Below are 19,013 nucleotides of genomic sequence, written 5' to 3'. Positions count from 1 at the left end.
AGCCTTTTTTCTTGGTCCTGCTCCATGATTCTTGATCCAGAAGCTCTCTCTCTTTATCCTCCTGTGCATCCGTTCTGGGTTTTTCTTATTTTCAAATCTCTGTTGCGCCCATCAGTGCATAGAACTTACACGCATTAATTTAAAATGTGTAATCGGGCTTCTAACTCATGCCATAGTTCGCATATAATAAATTCAATATCTAATTTTCTTCCTAGTTTGTAGCTTGGATTAAGCTCTGTATTTACGTCTACCAATTATTAATGGGGGTATCAGCTTTAGAAATGATGAGCCCGAAAATGAAGACTACCATCGGATTTTGATTGATATTCAACCACCGGATTGACAAGGGCGTATTTCAATTTTTTCAAAAAAATCTTTTCTAGAATAAATTCGATTCTAACGAACGAATTTGGATTAGAACGAAAAGTAAAAGAGCAAATTGTCAGTGAGTGCACTTATTTAAAAGTTAGATTGACCCCATTTCATCTAGTTAGATTGATCGTTCGTATTTCATCTGCATCAGTATATTTAATATTTCAGACAGAGTAAAACACTCAAAAAAAGTAAACATAGTATCAATTTTACAGCATCATCTCTAAATATGAATATTCCGGTGATAGACGTTTACTAGCATGGGGTGGAAGTATTGAGGTGCACAAGCTGATCGGGATGCTAAAGCCATTAAAAAAAAAAAAAAAAAAATAAAGACAGTAAATAACTTGCATTGTAAGCCATTGGACCAAAGATGCTTGGACAGAGAAGGAGCCAGCAAACAGCATCAACTGGAGTGATCTTTATTCCTATAAATATACCCTCCCCCGCAATAAACAAGGGCTTTTAAGGGAAAACTTAAAATTGTGTTTCCAATCATGTAAATACTCTTCTAAAAATATCTGTGCTATAACTTGGATTCTAACAAGCTCCAACTACTTGTCAAATAGTAGATATAACTCAAAACTATGCTTGTCAATAGTCAATAGTTCACTGATCTTCTCATTCGGAAGAATGAAGATATCCAATAAAAAGTTCCACTGCTAAGCTCTGAGATTAAAGAGAGATGTAAAACAGAGGAGATAGAGTCAATACGAACTTAGTAAAATGTATGCAAAGCATATTAACAATATAGAAAGAATGGCAGTAACAACTGCTGATATAGACAAAAGAACAAGACAACCATTTACTCACCTGCTCAGGTAAGAGTGGTCAGCGGTGTTAATGATAATCTTGTCTCCTTCTACGATGTGTTTCGGTACCTTAAAAAAAAAAAAAAAAGGAAAGATGCAAAGCAGGAAGTGAAGAACTTGCACATCTACTTCAACTATAATTAGTAGATACTGCTTGAGATATATAATTCACATTAGCCAGAATGAAGACTACATACTTGATTAAACAGAAACAAAATTATTCAGTCCGATCCAACTATTAGGCAGTACTTTTTTCAAAGGTCAGAGAGAGGTGGAAGAGACAGGACTGATGCATCCAAAATAAAGAAGATTATAACATTTGTGTTCTTTAGTTTCTGTTTTTCAAATGTGGTGGCTGGTGGGAGGGAGCTTATGGCAACTATTGCCTTGGATGCGCAAAGGTGAAGCAGTTCACAAGTGAGTCCGGAACCTAAATGACCCAAAAAAAGTCAAAAGTAACCAAAGTACCCCATTAAAAAATTACCAAAGTACCTTTAACACAACAATTTGTTGCGTTAAAGGAGTTAACCGTAACGGACGGAGTTAATTGTTGTGTTAAAGGAGTTAACCGTAACGGACGATTAACTCCTTTAACGCAAGAATTTCTTGCGCTAAAGGGGTGCCTAAATTTAAGCACTACTTCTCGCACACTTAATAAATTTTAGGCTAATTATCTAATCTCTTATTGTTTAGTCCATTTAATTGTTAATAATGTGTTATTTAGCTATTTAGTTAATTGGCTTAATTTCATAATGTTATTGTGTTAAATTAGTTATTTTTGTATGTTAATTTAGTTAAAAGTTTAATTAGTTAAACAAATGTTACTTAGTTAAGGGGTGAAAATCATTATTTTAATTCGTTTTGCATACGTTAAATAGTAACTGTGAATTAGTTACATGTTTTTTTGTTAATTAGTTTAGGGGTGAATATCATTAATTTAATCTGCTTTGCACACTTTAAATAGTAAATAGTAAATAGTTAATCCTTAATTTGTTTAGGGTTGAACATCATCAATACAATTTCCCGATAAAGAATTAGTTAATTAATATAATTTCCCGTTAATTGAATTAGTTAGTTAGTTAATATAAATTGTTTAGTTAAGTAATTAATTAACTAGATCTTTATTATTCGTTTTTTACTAACTTGTGTGACACCCTAAATTAATTGTAAAAATAAAGATCTCAACACTAACTAAAAAATTAACACACTTAAATCTAGATCCTAAAAATTTAACACTTAACCCCTAAAAAACAACACACTTAATTCTTAAACCCTAGTTATTTTTTAGGGTTTAGATTTATGTGTATTATTTTTTAAGTTAATGTCGAGATCTTTATTTTTACAATTAATTTAGGATACCACACAAGTTAGTAAAAACAAATAATAAAGATCTAGTCAAAGAAAGAGTTGTTTGACTCCCAAATAGGTCTAACCCTCATCTAAAATAATCTAGCTAATTAATTAGATAACTAAACATTTATGTTAACTAACTAATTTATTTAACGAAAGATTATATTAACTATTAATTCTTTCATCGAGAAATTACATGGTGCTCAACCCTAAACTAAATTAACATACGAAGTTTGTAATGAATATGAAGTATGCGACTAAATTGAAACTTTTGGCATTGGCATGATAATATAAAATTACATGTTGTACGCACATTCATTACATACTTCATATGACATGAAATTACATACTTCATATGTAATTTCGTATTATCATGCCAATGCCAAAAGATAGTTCCCTTTTCTTAATTTAGACGAGAGTGGAGTGGTTAACGACACCCCTACAACTGTTGGCAACTAAAAACTAGATTATTTTTTGGGGGAAACTGGTAGTAAAAGCTAAAAACTAAATTTACCTGCACAGTAAGACCATTGTCCAACAAAACCTTCTTATACCTGTCAATAGAAAAGGTTTCAATCTATTTATCACAGAGATAACAAATGAAAACAGCAAAACCTTTATCTGCAGAAATGTGACTGTTCAATCAGAACTCAAATTAGTGCTGTTAATCCCAGGACTAATTGAAGTGACAAATATAGTCTTTTGGCTATATGAGAAAACAATCATATGAAAGAGAAATGGACATACTGTGGAGTAGCTGACGCCCTCATGGGCATTTCAGATTCAGCAACAGTACATGTTGCTCGTGTAGGAATTGATGCAGACATTGCTCTTCCATCATACAGTTGTACATTGACATTCATATCATCTATGAAGAAAAGTCTTTTATCCTTTAGCACAATTCAGACATTTTATGTCACAACAAAGATAATCAATAATAAAAAAAAATTATAGCAGCACGAATGTTGAAGAAGAAAACGTGCTTAACTTCGTGGAAAATATGCCGATAGGCAAAAAGGAAATAAAGGAACATAGCAATACCTCCTACCCCTAAAAAAACGTTTAGGCAGAACGAAAAAAGAGAAATAAGAAACATTTGCCCATGGAACATCAATAGGAGCTACCACAACTAGGCAGAGACATACTACAATAAGACAGGAAAGTTGAATATTTGATGACTAATTTTTCAACCGCTGGTATCACTCTTGATAAGGACTTGAGATGAATAGAATACTGTCAAATAGGACAATCCCAAGGATAAAGGCAAATACTTCTACTTCATTTCTCGTTCTATAAGATGAATCCAACAATTACTTACCCCTAATAAGCAAGAGTACAAGAGACACAAAACCCCTCTGCATAAGTTGTGGAACTTCAGAAAATTAGATAACGAGTAGGTATATTATCCGACACTTCTAAATATGCCTAACATTTTTTTCCCCTGCCTAACACATTATATTGGAAAAATACTTCCTCTACAATCAATTCAGTCCCTTTCTGAACATATTCATCAAAGTAGTGGAAATAGAATTATTTCAAGATGACTTTTTTCAGGACCTTATCATTTCTTTGTGCAGAGGGCATTATAACATGGAAGCTACTAAAATAAATGCTATAAAGCCATCAATACCATACTAAAAGGTTCCCTCAAGCTCCACACATAACATGGAAAAGTTGATTAGGTAATTTGGGATGTGTTAAAGACGCAATGTAAGAGTGGATGTCCAAAAGGAAACAGAAAAGTACTGTATGGGAAGTAGTCCCCTTAGCACTTCTCTGGATCATATGAACGAGAGATATAAGAGCATATCCGCTGGTCGAGGAGTCCTTTGTACTAACTAGTGAAACTTATGTGTTTTTTTGGTACACTGGAGGACAGATGATTGTGTGCTTTTTATAAAAAATAACTTCTCTTGATATGAAGATTCTCTAATTTTATATACATATCTTGTACAGGGAATGTTTTCTTTTCTTTTATCTAAATATAAGCAAGACGGAATTTATTGGCACAACGATTGTGCATGAGTATTTACAAGAGGGCTACAAGAAACTCAGCCCTGTTCACTTTAGGAGACTGAGGAAAAATCATTCACATTGCTCATTAATTTCTCCCCTTCCATAGTACCCACATATTAATGCAGGAACCATGTCCCAACTCTTTCTTTTCTCCTGCACAACCCTGAATGGACTACCCTGACATCATCTACTCAACTGATCTTGGCAAGGCACACTTGACCTTAAGAAGGCTGATAAGGAACTGCCGTAGCTGTGATTCCAAGGGGAAAAGTATGAATAGGTGGTTTCTCTTTATTTTTTATAATCGATAAATTCCCAAGAACCAGTAGCACACGGTGAGGTCCATATGATTTTACATTCTCAGTGGAAATCAGAAACTTGAGGTAGGAGCTAACAGTTAAAATTCCACTTTTAAAGCTTCCATTTAAGAGAATCTAGGGTGTCCATTTGTACAGTCTCCACATTGTAGTAACTACACTGATTTTCCACCCACCTTCCTTTGAAGAACATCAAGTCTATTGGGAAAAGATGTGGTAGTAAACCCTGCAGCTTTGTCTTGAATCAGGCGTCCAGCTTCCAGATCATTACAGCTGCTCCTAAAATCGATCTCCCAACCCTGCTCTGTTTATACTGAACCACCTGAGCCTCGGTATTCAGATTTATTCTATAGAGTACTGGGAACAGGTTCTTGATAGGTGTACCAGCCATCATGTCAAACCCTAGTTTAGCTTGATTTCTCATCTAATTCCTTCCACAAATTTCTAATGTGTTCCCACCCATAGATCATGTTTATACGGGACATGCACCATTCGTTCTTTGAGCACCACATCTCTCCTTCAACACGTCTGTCCATAGAACTCCTCAAATTGATCACATCTCCATAACAATTTGCAAAACAGGCTTTTCTTTTGCCCTTATACCTTCAGCTTATTAGGGAAAAAAAAGGCTTTCTTATGCCTTTTAGATCCTTCACTAAAAGAAAGGCTTTCAGAAAGTCGATTGACGCAATAAAGGCTTTTAGAAAGTCATTGACGCAATATTTGTCCAAGCTTGATAATTACCTACTTGAAATTCAATGATTTCAATCCCCCACGAATATGATGTTTTTATGTACAAATCCCATGCAATCTGGACAAATTTCTCTATTATGATATTTTTGCAGTAGAAAAGTAGCACAACGGATAAGCATCTCATGTAGGTGACATGTGCATTCCCTATTTTTTTAAAAGGAATTGTGCATTCCCTATTAGAAAGTTCAAAAACTAAATCCCCATCTTCCTTGCCATTCCAGACAGGATTACCATATTCTAAGAAGCTTCATGACTTTTATCTTTAACTAAATAATAGACGGACTTGATCGACATTTTTTCATGCTAAGGTTTAATTGTTGAAAGGATCTTACAAGTTTTAGATAGAAACATAATATTAAAGCATATGAAAATAATGTATAAAATAATCACAAGGTAGATGGCACTGCATAAGAATACCTTGAAGGTAAACATAACTTTCCCCAAACAAGTGTTTTGGTACATCTAGTTGCTCATAGGTCTCAGGCCTGTATAGGATTGAAAAAAGTGAAGAATGGACTGAGATATAGGTTTACTGATATACATGTGTCTGATCATGTCTAAGTACAGAAATCATTCAAAATCTGGACGTGCACACTTAAACTCACTCCATTAGCACAATGTTTCCAGTTTCATCATCTGTATAAAGGTATGTGAAACTCTTTTCTGCAACAAATACTCCTGCACATGCAAGACCAATAATGTCAAGATAAACAGCCCACTCGTCTACAGCAAATACTTAGACGTAGTTAAGATGACTATATAACCTATTAGAAAAGTGGGCTCATGCAACTCATGTTCTTGTCTTCGATGAATGATGTAACAAGGAAGTTTTTCTGGTTTACAAGATTGGTCCCAGTCTTGAATTGGCTTAACACTTGGTAAGCAAGGACAAACCAGTTAGTACGTACCACATGGATCCTGTAATCCTTACATTCCAAATCAGTATGTATGAGCTCTTACAATGTATTATAATGAAACTTCTGAGAAAATGCTTTTTTTCTTTTTGAGATGGAATCTGAGAAAATGTTTTTAATTAAAAAAAAATAAAATTAAATGTATAAAATGATATAGGGAGTTATTCAAAAATAAACAGCTCAACACAACACATTGCACCCACGTAGCCATATTTTCAGTTCACACCCGCAAGTCAACCTTTTTTTTCCGCAACAATGTTTATACACCCGTATACAATATTATACACACAATGTACCCACCTTGTACAAAAGTGTATAATAGTGTATAAAAGGTGTTTATACACATTTTTACAGTATTATACAAAATTATACAAAAAACTGAGTTTCGTCTCCTACAAACTTCAACCCACGAAAACGGGTCAAAAACATTACCAAATCGCCTAAATCTACTTCAGAATAACATCCCCAACAAAACCGAGCATCAATTTGCCATAAACCTCACAGATCACAAAACTCATTTCTGAGTTTTCAGGCTTTTAAAAATCTCAACAATGGAGTTTTTAATTTTTCACTTTAAGTAACCCATTAATGTTTAAATATGTGATGACAAACATGAACATCACTTGCAATCAGTTTCTGAGCATCAAAAAAATAGAAATCATAATCACAAATTAAGAGAATTATTGTCTTTTTCTTAAGTATTTAAAATTATATATAAAATGGTCTAAGTATGTTAAGCTCTGAAAATATAGGCTAGTTTTGGTTATAAGCTTGGACCAAGTGATAAAGAATGTAAAAATATCAATGATATATCAGTATTAACGTCATATAATCTGCTAAAGACAAGACAAGTTGTCAAACATTATTGTCAAATTAATTTACCGCAAAAGCACTAAACTTCTAGCGCCGACCTCTTAAGAGAAGAAAGTGAGTAACCTTCCAATTCTATACCCCCCCCCCCCCCCCAAAAAAAAAAAAAAAAAAAAAGACATTGCAAGCTTAACATTCAAAATTATCAAATTATTTCATTCATCGAGCCCTCACACAATAAAATGCAAAAGCCTTGAACCACATGACACAAATTCCTTGTCAAAAAAGACACGTAATATATTGTGAGAGACGAGTTACAGAACAAATATGATGGACGAATTTCTGTGACTAGAGCTATGAAAATGCATACTTTCAACAGGTTCATCTGTACGAAATCTTTCATTAGACTTGCTTCCACTATCAACATCACGGAGCTCCACCTAAAATGTTTTGGCAAAGAACAAAGTTAACGCTAAGAAATCAAGCTCAAAGTAACAATATTAAAGATGAAAACAGGAGAGTCAAGATAGGTGGACTTTCTTATTTCTTTCAAGTGTTCCATACATGACATCTTATGCCTCTACTTTTACTATTTTACATAGAGGGTGGTGACAAGAGGTTGCCTTAAGCATGACATTAACCATTGAGATCATGGAAGAGGTTATGGAAGTGTGGGAGATCATGGAGGTGTCAGAGTTACCAACATGACGGTGGGAATTACACCTTTAGGAGTTATGGACATCCACTAATAATAATAAAATTTACAACAGTTAAGGAAATAATAAGATGATTAACAGATTTTGTTCAAAGAAACAAGACAAAAAAGAGAAGTTAAAGCATTATAACATTAGCTATTATCTTCAATGATTAGCAAATGTTAGGAAGTTGAGAATCATAGGTAAGCAGCTTAGATGAAGTTTCGGACCGAGAAAGAACAAGGAATGAAATCCCAACTGAATCATAATTCTATCAACAATCAGAACCGAAGTATTGTTATCAAACAAGAGTATTCAAATCTCACATTTGAGGTTGACAACAGAATGGAGGAAGCGACTAAGATTTTGGCTGTTTTTTTTAATAAGGTACTAAGCTTTTAGCTTCTTTTTTACCATGGTATGGATACTAATGCCTCATTTGTTTGCACTTAATGGAGGTCTGAATCTGAATGGTTTAGACCTTAAGCCATTAAGTGCATTTATTTACATTAAGATCTTTTTTTTTTTTTGAAAAGGTAACACTTGTATATTTATCCAAAAATCAGACCTGCCACAAACAGTTACAGGTCTCATAGTTACAAAGGAGTATTCAGAAGATCTTCAATCCTATAACAAAAACTTATATAAAACCTAAGACATCCATAAATGATTCTAGATCTTCCATATACTCCTGTTTACACCAAAAGTAGAATAAAGCAAGACAGTTCATTTCCATCTTCCGTAAAGAATTACACTTATTTTCAAAACATCTAAGGTTCCTTTCACTCCACACAGACCACCAGATGCAAGCTGGTATAATTCTCCATCTCTCTTTGTGGCCAGAAAGGTTGGCATATAACTATTCCACATCTCCAGGACTTGGACTTGAACAATTTTCTCAGGCATTATCCATGTTAACCCTTTCAAATTGATGAATAAACTCCATATCTGAAAGGTGGTCTTGCAGTGAATAAACAGGCGACTTAACAGTCTCTGCTTCTTCACCACAAAAGAAACACCTTGGACTAAAATTAAAACCCCTTTTCATGAGATTTTCCTGAGATAGTACTGCCTGCTTAGCTAGCAGCCAGACAAAACAAGAAACTTTGTAAGGGATCTTAACTTTCCATATCAATTTCCATGGCCAGTGGTCAATCTGGTTTCTGTAAATGTTAAAAGTCTTGTATGCCTCCTTGACAGAAAACTTGCCTAGTTTGTGATTCTGCCAGATTAGGCAGTCTTCATCATCAGATGGTCCCTCAAATTGCAGCAAGGTCTTGTCGAAATCTGCTAGTCTCTGAATCTCCCAGTCATTTAGTAGTCTTCTAAAACTTAAATTCCACCCCTGTTTAGACCACACCTCTGCCACAGAGGCATTTTGTTGCTGATTGAGGATGTATATATATCTAGGAATAAGAGTTTCAAATTACCTTGTTCTAACCAATTGTCTTCCCAGAAGGATATCTTCATGCCATTTCCTGCCTTTAGTTTGCAATTTCCCTTGAGCTTTGGCCATTGATTCCTGATAGCTCTCCATAAACTTGTTCCATAAGTGCTAGTTACAGGTTTAGTTGTCCAGTTGTTTTCCCTTTCATATTTCACACGTATCACCTCTTTACACAAGGATTGTTCAGTGGAAGCAAATCTCCAAAGCCATTTCATCAAAAGGCTTTGGTTTTGAGCTTTCAAATTCCTGATTCCCAGGCCCCCTGCCTTTTTGCTTCCTATTAGAGCCTCCCATTTAACCAGGTGGATCTTCTTAGTGTCACTGTTACCCTCCCAAAGGAAGTTCCTTCTCAAGAGATCCAATCTCTCAATAACTCTCTTTAGGAATAGGGAATAGGGACATCATGTATGTGGGCATGGCATCCAAAACACTATTGATCAGTGTTAATCTCCCCCCCAAGGATAGATATTGGCTCTTCCGGTTCACTAGCCTTTTTTCACATCTCTCAACCACCCCATTCCATATTCCTATGGACCTGCTTTTAGCACCAAGGGGCATGCCTAAATAAACAGTTGGCAATTCCCCAGATCTACCTCCCAGAACCTCAATCAAGGAGGACAAATTAGTTACCTCATTTACTGGATATAAGAAGCTTTTATTCCAGTTAATGTGTAAACCTGATACTGCTTCAAAAAGGATAAAGATCACCCTAAGAATCTTTAGTTGCTCCCTGTCAGCATCACAAAAGATCATAGTATCATCAGCATATTGGAGATGAGTAATCTCCATATCTTCCCCCACTCTGTTAGAAACTTTGAAACCCTTAATCCACAAATTTTCTTGAGCAGTTCTTAGCATATCATTGAGGCCTTCCATAGCAATGATAAATCGGAAAGGACATAGAGGGTCACCCTGTCTTAAGCCTCTCTAAGAGGGGAAGAAACTTGTTGAAGATCCATTAATGAGGACAGAAAACTTCACTGAACTAATGCAAAATTTTATCCACCTGATCCATCTAGAACCAAATTTTAGCCAGAGTTTTTAGAATGAAATTCCAGTTGAGATGATCATAGGCTTTCTGTATATCCAGCTTGCATAAAATACCTGGCTCACTGCTCCTCAGTCTTGAGTCCACCCACTCATTTGCCATAAGAATAGCATCCATTATCTGTCTTCCTTAGATGAAGGCTAGTTGATGATTATGTACCAATTTGTGCATTACCTTCTTAAGTCTTTCAGTCAATAATTTGGAAATGATTTTGTAGATGCTACATATCAGGCTGATAGGTCTGAAATCTGTTAGTTCCTTGGCTCCCATCTTTTTTGGAATCAAAGCCACATAAGTGGCATTAAAACTTTTCTCAAAGAAGCATCTATCATGAAAGTTTTTTACTGCAGCAATCACCTCCTCACCTACCACCGATCATGACTCTGTCTCCACCCAGCCTCCACAATAGTCCCCAATAACTTTAAATACTTCAGATGACCAAAATTGGAGCGGCACACCCACAACCCTAATCCATACAGAGTTTAGTAAATTTTCTTGATCGATGACCCCGACAGAGGGGACCACCATTGGAAACTGATGCAGGATCTTTTCCAGTACCACTCTCCTTTCATAACTTGGTCAGCAGCATCTTTGGAGGCAAATTCAAAGAGAAATCGATCTTCACCCATCTCATAAATGTTAAGTCCATGAACCTGCTTCCATGAAGAGATTGTCCATCTTCGAAGGTCCGATAATGTTGGGACTTCTGACGATGATAAATGGCCAACTAAACATCTATCAAGAGTACCATTCTGGTGGTGTTCCAAGTTCTCCTTTATTTGTATAATTTCTCCCCTCTTTAATGCCGAACCACCAACCACTTTTTGTTTGACCATTTAAAGCTTCTGATTGCGTCTGCGTATTGGAATTCCTTGTCCACCAACCTAGGCTTCCCCACATTAAATTTTTCAATAAAGCTATTGATGAATCTACCAAACTTGTCAGCCAGATATGTCCAACCGGCATTAAAAGATACTTCAGGGATGAGTAGTACAGCTCTCCTCCTTCCACGTAGACTAACAATGCTAATATACCTGCCAAAACCATTAAAATTCCTGGAACAGAATGTCTCTGAGATGCTGTCTCTTCTCTTCCATCTTCTCACCACATTACCTCGAGTTTTTGACGCCTCTCTTAGGTTCTGTACTATCCATTCCATTGTTTTCCTATTAAAGGAAACTGTTCTGATGAAATTCTTACCTCTCAGTCCAGTCAAACCAAGGTTCATCATTGTTCGTCGATCTAAGCACTTATTTGGTCTGAATAGATCTTAATCATTAAAATCTTGAACAAAGTCTTAATATCATTAAGAGGTATTTTGTATAGACAATTTTTACTACTTGCTCCACCCCACCCCCTGCTCCAACCACCCACCCCAACCTACCACTACCCCAGCCCCTAACCAAGCCCCACCACCCACCCCCCGAACTCTACCCATCCCCCCACTCACCACAACCACCAACACCACCCCAAACCCCTCACCCCCACCCCCCATAACCCACCCACCACCTCCATCCAACCTCCACCCTATTCACCCTCCTACCCTTACACCCAACCATCCCCCTCACCACTACCCACCCCCACCCTACCCCCAAAGGTAATTTCAAAATTATTCGAATTGTGTAATCATCAATTACTGACATTGGTAAGCGACCCAAAGCAATTTGATTATAATTCAATTCGTGACGATCATAAGTAGAAAGTTCATATTCTTCGGTCATTGATAAACAATTTGTTAGGCAATACTCAACACAATTACCACAAAATATACAGATTCCAAAATCACCGTATCACCACCACCCTCACAACCCTCCCATCAGCACCCACCCAACCCCACCTACCAACCCCCTAACCCTACCCCCCAAAAACCCACCCACCACCACGCACCTACCTCACCCATCACCCACCACCACTACAAGCATCTCTACCATTACTAGCGAACATAAATGTATCATTTTTTATCAATTAATATTTTTATTTTATTAAATTTGTATTTATTTTCTAATATTTAGTTACTTTTTTATTTGAATTGTATATTTATTATTTTTTAATAAATACATTATGCACATTCGGATGTTGAAAAACAAACAGTCTTAATCATTCAGTGTTCAGATCTAGAGACAACATCGTAATCATCCAAATATGCATTCAGATTCAGACGTCTGAATCTTAATGAAAATAAACGAGGCCTAAGCATCTGGCTATTTTTTATAAGGTAAAGATACTAGCTTCTAGCTGTTGTTGACAACTTATTCTTAGATTAATGTCAATGAAATATTGATACTTCTTTTTCTACGTTTTTTGATTGCATAATAGATAATACTAAAATTTCTGTTATTACTCTCAAACAGATAGGTATACCATCCTGAAGACCAGTAACGCTGCACACTGGAAGCTTATTGCTGAAAAGAAGTCAACAAGCCACATCCAATAGAGTTGGATTAGATGATCAACTACTTGGGATATTTAGATGGTATGCTGCTGACAAGGGTTTTTACAACATTAAGTTCATAAATTCGACATGTGCGAGTTTGATCCACAATCATTTTAGTTTACATTTTTGGGACTAGTGGAGTTTCCTCAAAAATGATACATTAAATTAATAATATATGAGAAACCAGATTCATAAGTTTCTGCCACGATGAAAATAGACTTTATCCATGATAAATTTCTATTCTACAGTACAAGGAAAGTAACTATTGGCTTGAGATAGAAAACAGAAAAGTACATGTGCCATGAACCTAACGTGGTTAAAACTAAGTTGCCACCAGACAGCACAAAATTGGACAACTCTGGGAAATAAAAAGTGGCCTACAAGAAAATCTTCCGTACCCTGCCAGCCTAAAGCTGCCTTCAAATGCTAGGTGCAGGAAAACTAGAAACAACAAACGAATCGAGGTGCTAACCTAGACAAAAGATGTCCAATATCTTGTGGTTCGAGCTCAGCTGTAGATTGCTTACTGCAACCAGTGTTGTCCAGATGGATGGATCAGATAGAAGCAAAGGCAACCAAGTCTCAGTCATGAAAGGTAAATAGGAGTGAAGGTATGTACTTTACAGTGGGAAGAAGCTAAAATAATAAAAGGAAATGCTCATCTGATACTATTTGCAAATTCATGTATATGATTAACTAATCTTATGTGATTATTTGCATAACATTCTATACATACAAAGAAAGAATCATATGTGATTATGTAGCGCACATAATCACATAAGATTGGTGATTTGAAGGTTGTATTTCACAAAATAGAACAAAAGATGAAACTGTTAAATTAGAGAAAGAATCTCAGCAATGAGAAAAGCGACATAATTTTAATAAGATTGAATAACAACCTGTATAATAGCTCCTCCTCTTCCTTGGGTTGAGTGTTGTGCCTTTACCACCTAATCAATTTTTTATTTCATTAAAACAATTCGCCTTTACTTCACTACAAGAAAGCAAAAATTGCATAAAACAAAGGAAAGAAAAAAGACAGCTATATGCATAAACTAACCTGATACATCCTTCCTGGGGAAATCGATAGCCAAAAGAACAACACATCATTATTGGTCTATGCGTATATAGACATATACAGAACCATAGAACAGAAATGTCAGCAAGCTAACCTTTTTTTTCAATCACGTTTCCTGGCTTCAACTGCACAAAATAATATGAAGGTGAGCACTTGAATAATGAGAAAACAGAACTTACATAAACTTCTATGCTAGCCAGTGCATATATTAGCTTCATTCAAACTTAAAATGAAGCCTAAGCACACAGTAGAATAAATTAATTAATCAATCTACATGGCAATCCCAATCTAGTTGAGATTAAGGTTGTCTAATGGGACGGGATATCCCGTCCCGTCCCATTAGCTTAGTGGGATGGGATGGGCCTAGGGGTTTGTCCCCCTGCCCCGGTCCCCCCTATCACGTTAAGAAATCGTCCCGTCCCCAGTCCAGTCCCCGATCAATTAGAAAAATCGTGTTTGTTTGTTTTGATTTTGCAATACTATCAATTTAAGTTTGAATAGTCAATTTACTAAATTTATGTAGTCTTATATCACACTATCAGTTTTTTAATATTTTTTAGTGCTTAAATATTTTAATTTATACAAATTTTTAAAAAATCCCCGAGCCTTCCCGTCCCCTTAGCTTAGTGGGATGGGACGGGCCGAAGAGTTCATAACGCCAGTCCCCGCCCGCTAAGGTCCGGGTCCGCCCTATCCCGTGAAGAAATCGTCCCATCCCGTCCCTTCCCGTTAGACAGCCTTAGTTGAGATCGGCGATACGAATTCGTATATATTCCACTTATTTTGGTCTACTCAGTAAAGTTACTGATAGGATGAACTCATCCATACTCAGCACACATATTACACTCGTATGAGAAGGAGCAAAATTGCAAAATTAATGACACTATAAACAATCATTACCGGTAAATACCAATTGCTAAAACATTAAGGGGTCGTTTGGTAGGGTGTATAAGAATAGTACTAAATATGGTGTACTAGTAACGTTGGGATAAGTTATGCTGGATTAGTTATGCTATTTGGATTGTTGTACTAAGTAGGCGTTTGGCCATGAAAATCAAATATTTTTTCCTTTATTTGGAATTTTAAAGTTGGAGTTGTGTTTGGTTATAGTTTTTGCAAAGAATATTTGATTGTTTGAATGCATTGAAAGTGAAAACAGGGTTTAGGTGTTTTGTATTTGAAATTTTCACGGCCACATGCTGATTTTCAAATAAAGTGTAAAAAAGTTTTCAGGAAAAAGTGAAAATTTCTCGTGGCAAAACGGGTCCTTAGCGTATATTAGAATAGAAATAGTACTGGTATGTTATACTGTTACATATAAGAATAGTAGTAAATAGGGTAGGTGTTTGAAAAACACTACCGATACAAGAGATTAATAACACCAAAGCTAATACATGTATTATTTTCTCTAATACATTATAGTTATAGCAAAGTTAAAACTTACATCGGCACCGCGAAATTTGGCACCGCGGAGTTGAGTAGCGGACCATGGCGAAGCAAACAGAGATTCGCTATTTGGAAGGCAGTGTTTGGATTGAATGAAAGTGGAAACACCTCTTGAAGAAATCTTTGTGGAAGAAGAAGAAAAAGCAACTGACCAGAGAGCACGGGATAGTCTGTTGGTAAGAACTCGCATCTTTTTGTTTTTCTTTGGACAGAGAAGAAGGCGGCTTTGGGAAATGGGAAGTTGAAGGTTATATTTGTCCGGGTTGAGAGGTTAAATAAATGGAGTGCGAAACCAAAATGACCCAATAAAAACGAACTTGACAAAATACCCCAGAAAAAAATGATATAATAGTATCTTTAACACAGTATTTTTCTAGAGCGTCGCAACGCTCAAATCCCAACAAAATTCTCAATGACCATGCCTCGAGTAGGTGCATACACTTGCGAGCTTATTGTACAAAGGATTAGAAAAGAAAATAACAGAATGCTTGCAAAGACGTTGTAAATTTTACATGCTAAAGTTGGCCGAAGAACAAGCATCATCAACTAGTAGGGAACTAACATCTACAGAAAGAAGATCTGTCTTAAGAAACCCAAGATATTTATCTGAGGACGGTATTGAAGACTTCAATTCTAATGATGATTAAGAATATTGTGATTTTAGTTATATGTTTAATTTATGATGATGTTGTTAGTTTGAAGAATATTAGTATGTTTAGTTTTGCATCAACTCAAGGGCATGAATTGATGAATGTATTTTAAGTTTTTTCTTTTTTTGATGATTGTATTTTAACAAGTTTGGGTTTGTTATTAATGAACAAGTTTAAGTATTTATATTGTTATGAATGATGCAATTTAATTATTTTGAGATTGGTATGAATGATGCAATTTTGACTAAAAAATAGTAACACGCTTAAATCTAAACCCAAAAATATAAATAACTTAAAGCTAATGACAACAAGTCTTCAAACAAAAATAAACTTCGAACACTTTTCAATCATTAAAATGACAATCCGAGTTTTGCTTATCCTTGATGTATTGAGCCTATCTTATTAATCGCACAAAAATAAAGAGGGTTCTATATAAAATATTCAAGTTTCGGAGTCTCGAAGCATGATTAATCTATGGCTAAAGTACGTAAAAAAGTGTGAAAATGTAAAACAAAACAAAAAAACAAGAAAAAGGGAGCTCCTTTAACACAGTAAAATACTGCGTTAAAGGTACTATTGTATTATATATTTTTTTCTGGGGTATTTTGGTTCAAGTCCGATTTTATTAGGTCATTTTGGTTCCGAACTCAAATAAATGTGATGTGATTTACTTCCTCCCCGCGCAAAATAATTAATTTTTGAAGTGTAACACAAACTTAAAAAATAGTAGTATATATATAGACGCGCTAGATTCCATTAATTCTTTTTGACTTATTATCGAGTCTATCTCTATTTCGTCATCACTATCTTGCATATCTTCTAATATTTTATCGAATTCGTCTGATTTCTTTTGGTATATATGTTCTCTATATCCTCAATTATTAGTTCGAGCACACAATTTTAAAATGACTTATGATTTCTTCTATTGTTAGGTCTCCTAACTTACACCCTTTGCATCTAAAAAGCATAGTTTTTGTTTTCTTTTTGGAGTCTTTTTGCTTCTTCTATAGCTATGTCTACCGCAAACTCGTCTTGTATTAGTTCTATATTCATAAAATTTGATTCTGTAATTTCATTTTCGTCTAAAGTACTTTCTTCTTCTATGTGATACCAAAGTGATACGGGGGTTATATTTTTTGTTTCAATAGAAATATAAATATGGCTAGCAATAATATTTTAAACAATCCCTTGTCTTTCACTCCCTCACCCCTTGATTCTCTTTATCATGTAGGTGTATTTCTTATTTTCTGCTTATTCTCCCAATTTTTACGTTTTTTTTTTTTTAACTCTGTTCAGTTATGAATCTTATTACATCGTTCATCTCTTTATCTTATCTTGGTTCTTAATATCCTTTTCTTTAACCACTTGCCGGTTACACGGCCAACATCGTACCTTATCATTTGGACATTAAAACGGCCTTTCAAACACCTAGGAATTTACGGGTTAATCCATTGAGTCTATTAAGAAATTAAGAGAATAACCATATACTAAGAGTAATAGATTCATAATAATAAGTAAGTAATTACTCAAACATTATCAACATAATATTTTAATTAAACATAAAGTAATTTTCTATTAGTGTGAAGTAGTTTTCGGGTTCCCCGAAAGGGAAACCTCTCTCCATCTTCAAGTCATGTAAGTTTTCATCTATGTTGTCTGTACTAATCTCCCTACTATGTAAATTATTCTATGTTTAATTAAAATATTATGTTGATAATGTTTGAGTAATCTTTACTTATTATTATGAATCTATTACTCTTAGTATATGAGCTATTCTCTTTAATTTAATATACTCAATGGATTAACACAATAAATTCACTAGGTGTTTGAAATGCCGTTTTAATGTCCAAATGATAAGGGACGATGTTGGCCGTATTAGAGGGTGGTTAAAGAAGAGGGGATAAAAACCAAGATTAGGAGAAAGATGAAGAGATGTAATAAGAATAGCTAGCATTCAAAAAAAAAAAAAAAAACGTAAAAATTGGGAGAATAAGCGAAAAATAAGAAATACTGCTACACAGATAAGAGAATCAAGGGGTGAGGGAGTACCGAGTAGGATTGTTTAAAATATTATTGCTAGCCATATTTATATTTCTATTGAGACAAAAAATATAACCCCCCTATCACTTTGGTATCAGAGCAAGAAGATATTTGGACCTAAACCTATATCTTAAACCTATATTTTAGACAACATTTTATGAGAAGATCATTTTTTGCTAGACTAAAAAAATGACTTTATACTTTTTTATAGACAAGATTATATGAGACAACATAGTTTTACTCAATATAAGTTATAATTATCGTATGATATATTTTACCCAAAAAGACTTACAAATCTTAGACAAACAAGAAAGTTTTTAGCGAATACAGATACATAGACATAGACATAGTAATAATATAACAATACTAAGTTTAGAAAATAATTTTAATTGAGAAATTTTTTCATCAACGACGAGATAGTTAAGATATTATAATATAACCTATATATATATCAAATAACACTTATTAATAATTTCATAATCTTAGAAATAATAAAAGAAAATCGAAATAATAGTTTAAAAGTAATAAGTGAGCGCGTTATTGTTAAGTGAGAAAAGAGAAAAAATAAAAGAGCCCGCTAAAGAAGTTGAAGAATTAATAGACCAATTAAAAAAGGTAGAAATAACCCCGCACACCTATATATATATATATATATATATATATATATATATATATATATATATATATATATATATATATATATATATATATATATATTAAAATAATATAAACTTCAAATTGATCAAAGATCTTTATTGAAAGACTTTTATACACCTTAATAAGATCTAATTCTATTTCTTATTGAATCAACTACCTACGGAACGTAAATAT

General features: G+C 34.6%; 1 protein-coding gene across 3 annotated transcripts; it reads right to left on the bottom strand.

Moving 5' to 3' along the window:
* Positions 1-559: 559 nt before the first annotated feature.
* Positions 560-15,769, bottom strand: LOC132035475 (uncharacterized). 3 transcript variants are annotated; one of them, XM_059425757.1, is made up of 11 exons: positions 15,491-15,760; positions 14,141-14,171; positions 14,029-14,042; positions 13,868-13,918; positions 7,715-7,784; positions 6,226-6,298; positions 6,038-6,105; positions 3,282-3,402; positions 3,049-3,088; positions 1,186-1,253; positions 703-1,041 (listed from the first exon to the last, which is right to left on the bottom strand). In XM_059425757.1, exons 1-11 carry the CDS (start codon positions 15,680-15,682, stop codon positions 1,035-1,037), a joined length of 735 nt encoding a protein of 244 aa, XP_059281740.1. In that variant the 5' UTR covers positions 15,683-15,760; the 3' UTR covers positions 703-1,034. The 3 variants fall into 3 exon arrangements, with proteins under 3 accessions (XP_059281742.1, XP_059281740.1, XP_059281741.1); XM_059425758.1 differs by lacking the exon at positions 703-1,041 and having other exon boundaries at positions 1,182-1,253; positions 15,491-15,762; XM_059425759.1 differs by lacking the exons at positions 6,038-6,105; positions 6,226-6,298 and having other exon boundaries at positions 560-1,041; positions 15,491-15,769.
* Positions 15,770-19,013: the final 3,244 nt, after the last annotated feature.

Source organism: Lycium ferocissimum, chromosome 10 (assembly GCF_029784015.1).
Source record: "Lycium ferocissimum isolate CSIRO_LF1 chromosome 10, AGI_CSIRO_Lferr_CH_V1, whole genome shotgun sequence".
In the NCBI taxonomy this organism is placed as follows: domain Eukaryota; kingdom Viridiplantae; phylum Streptophyta; class Magnoliopsida; order Solanales; family Solanaceae; genus Lycium; species Lycium ferocissimum.
Note: the sequence above shows the minus strand (reverse complement) of the source record. Positions and strands in the feature narration are given on the sequence as shown.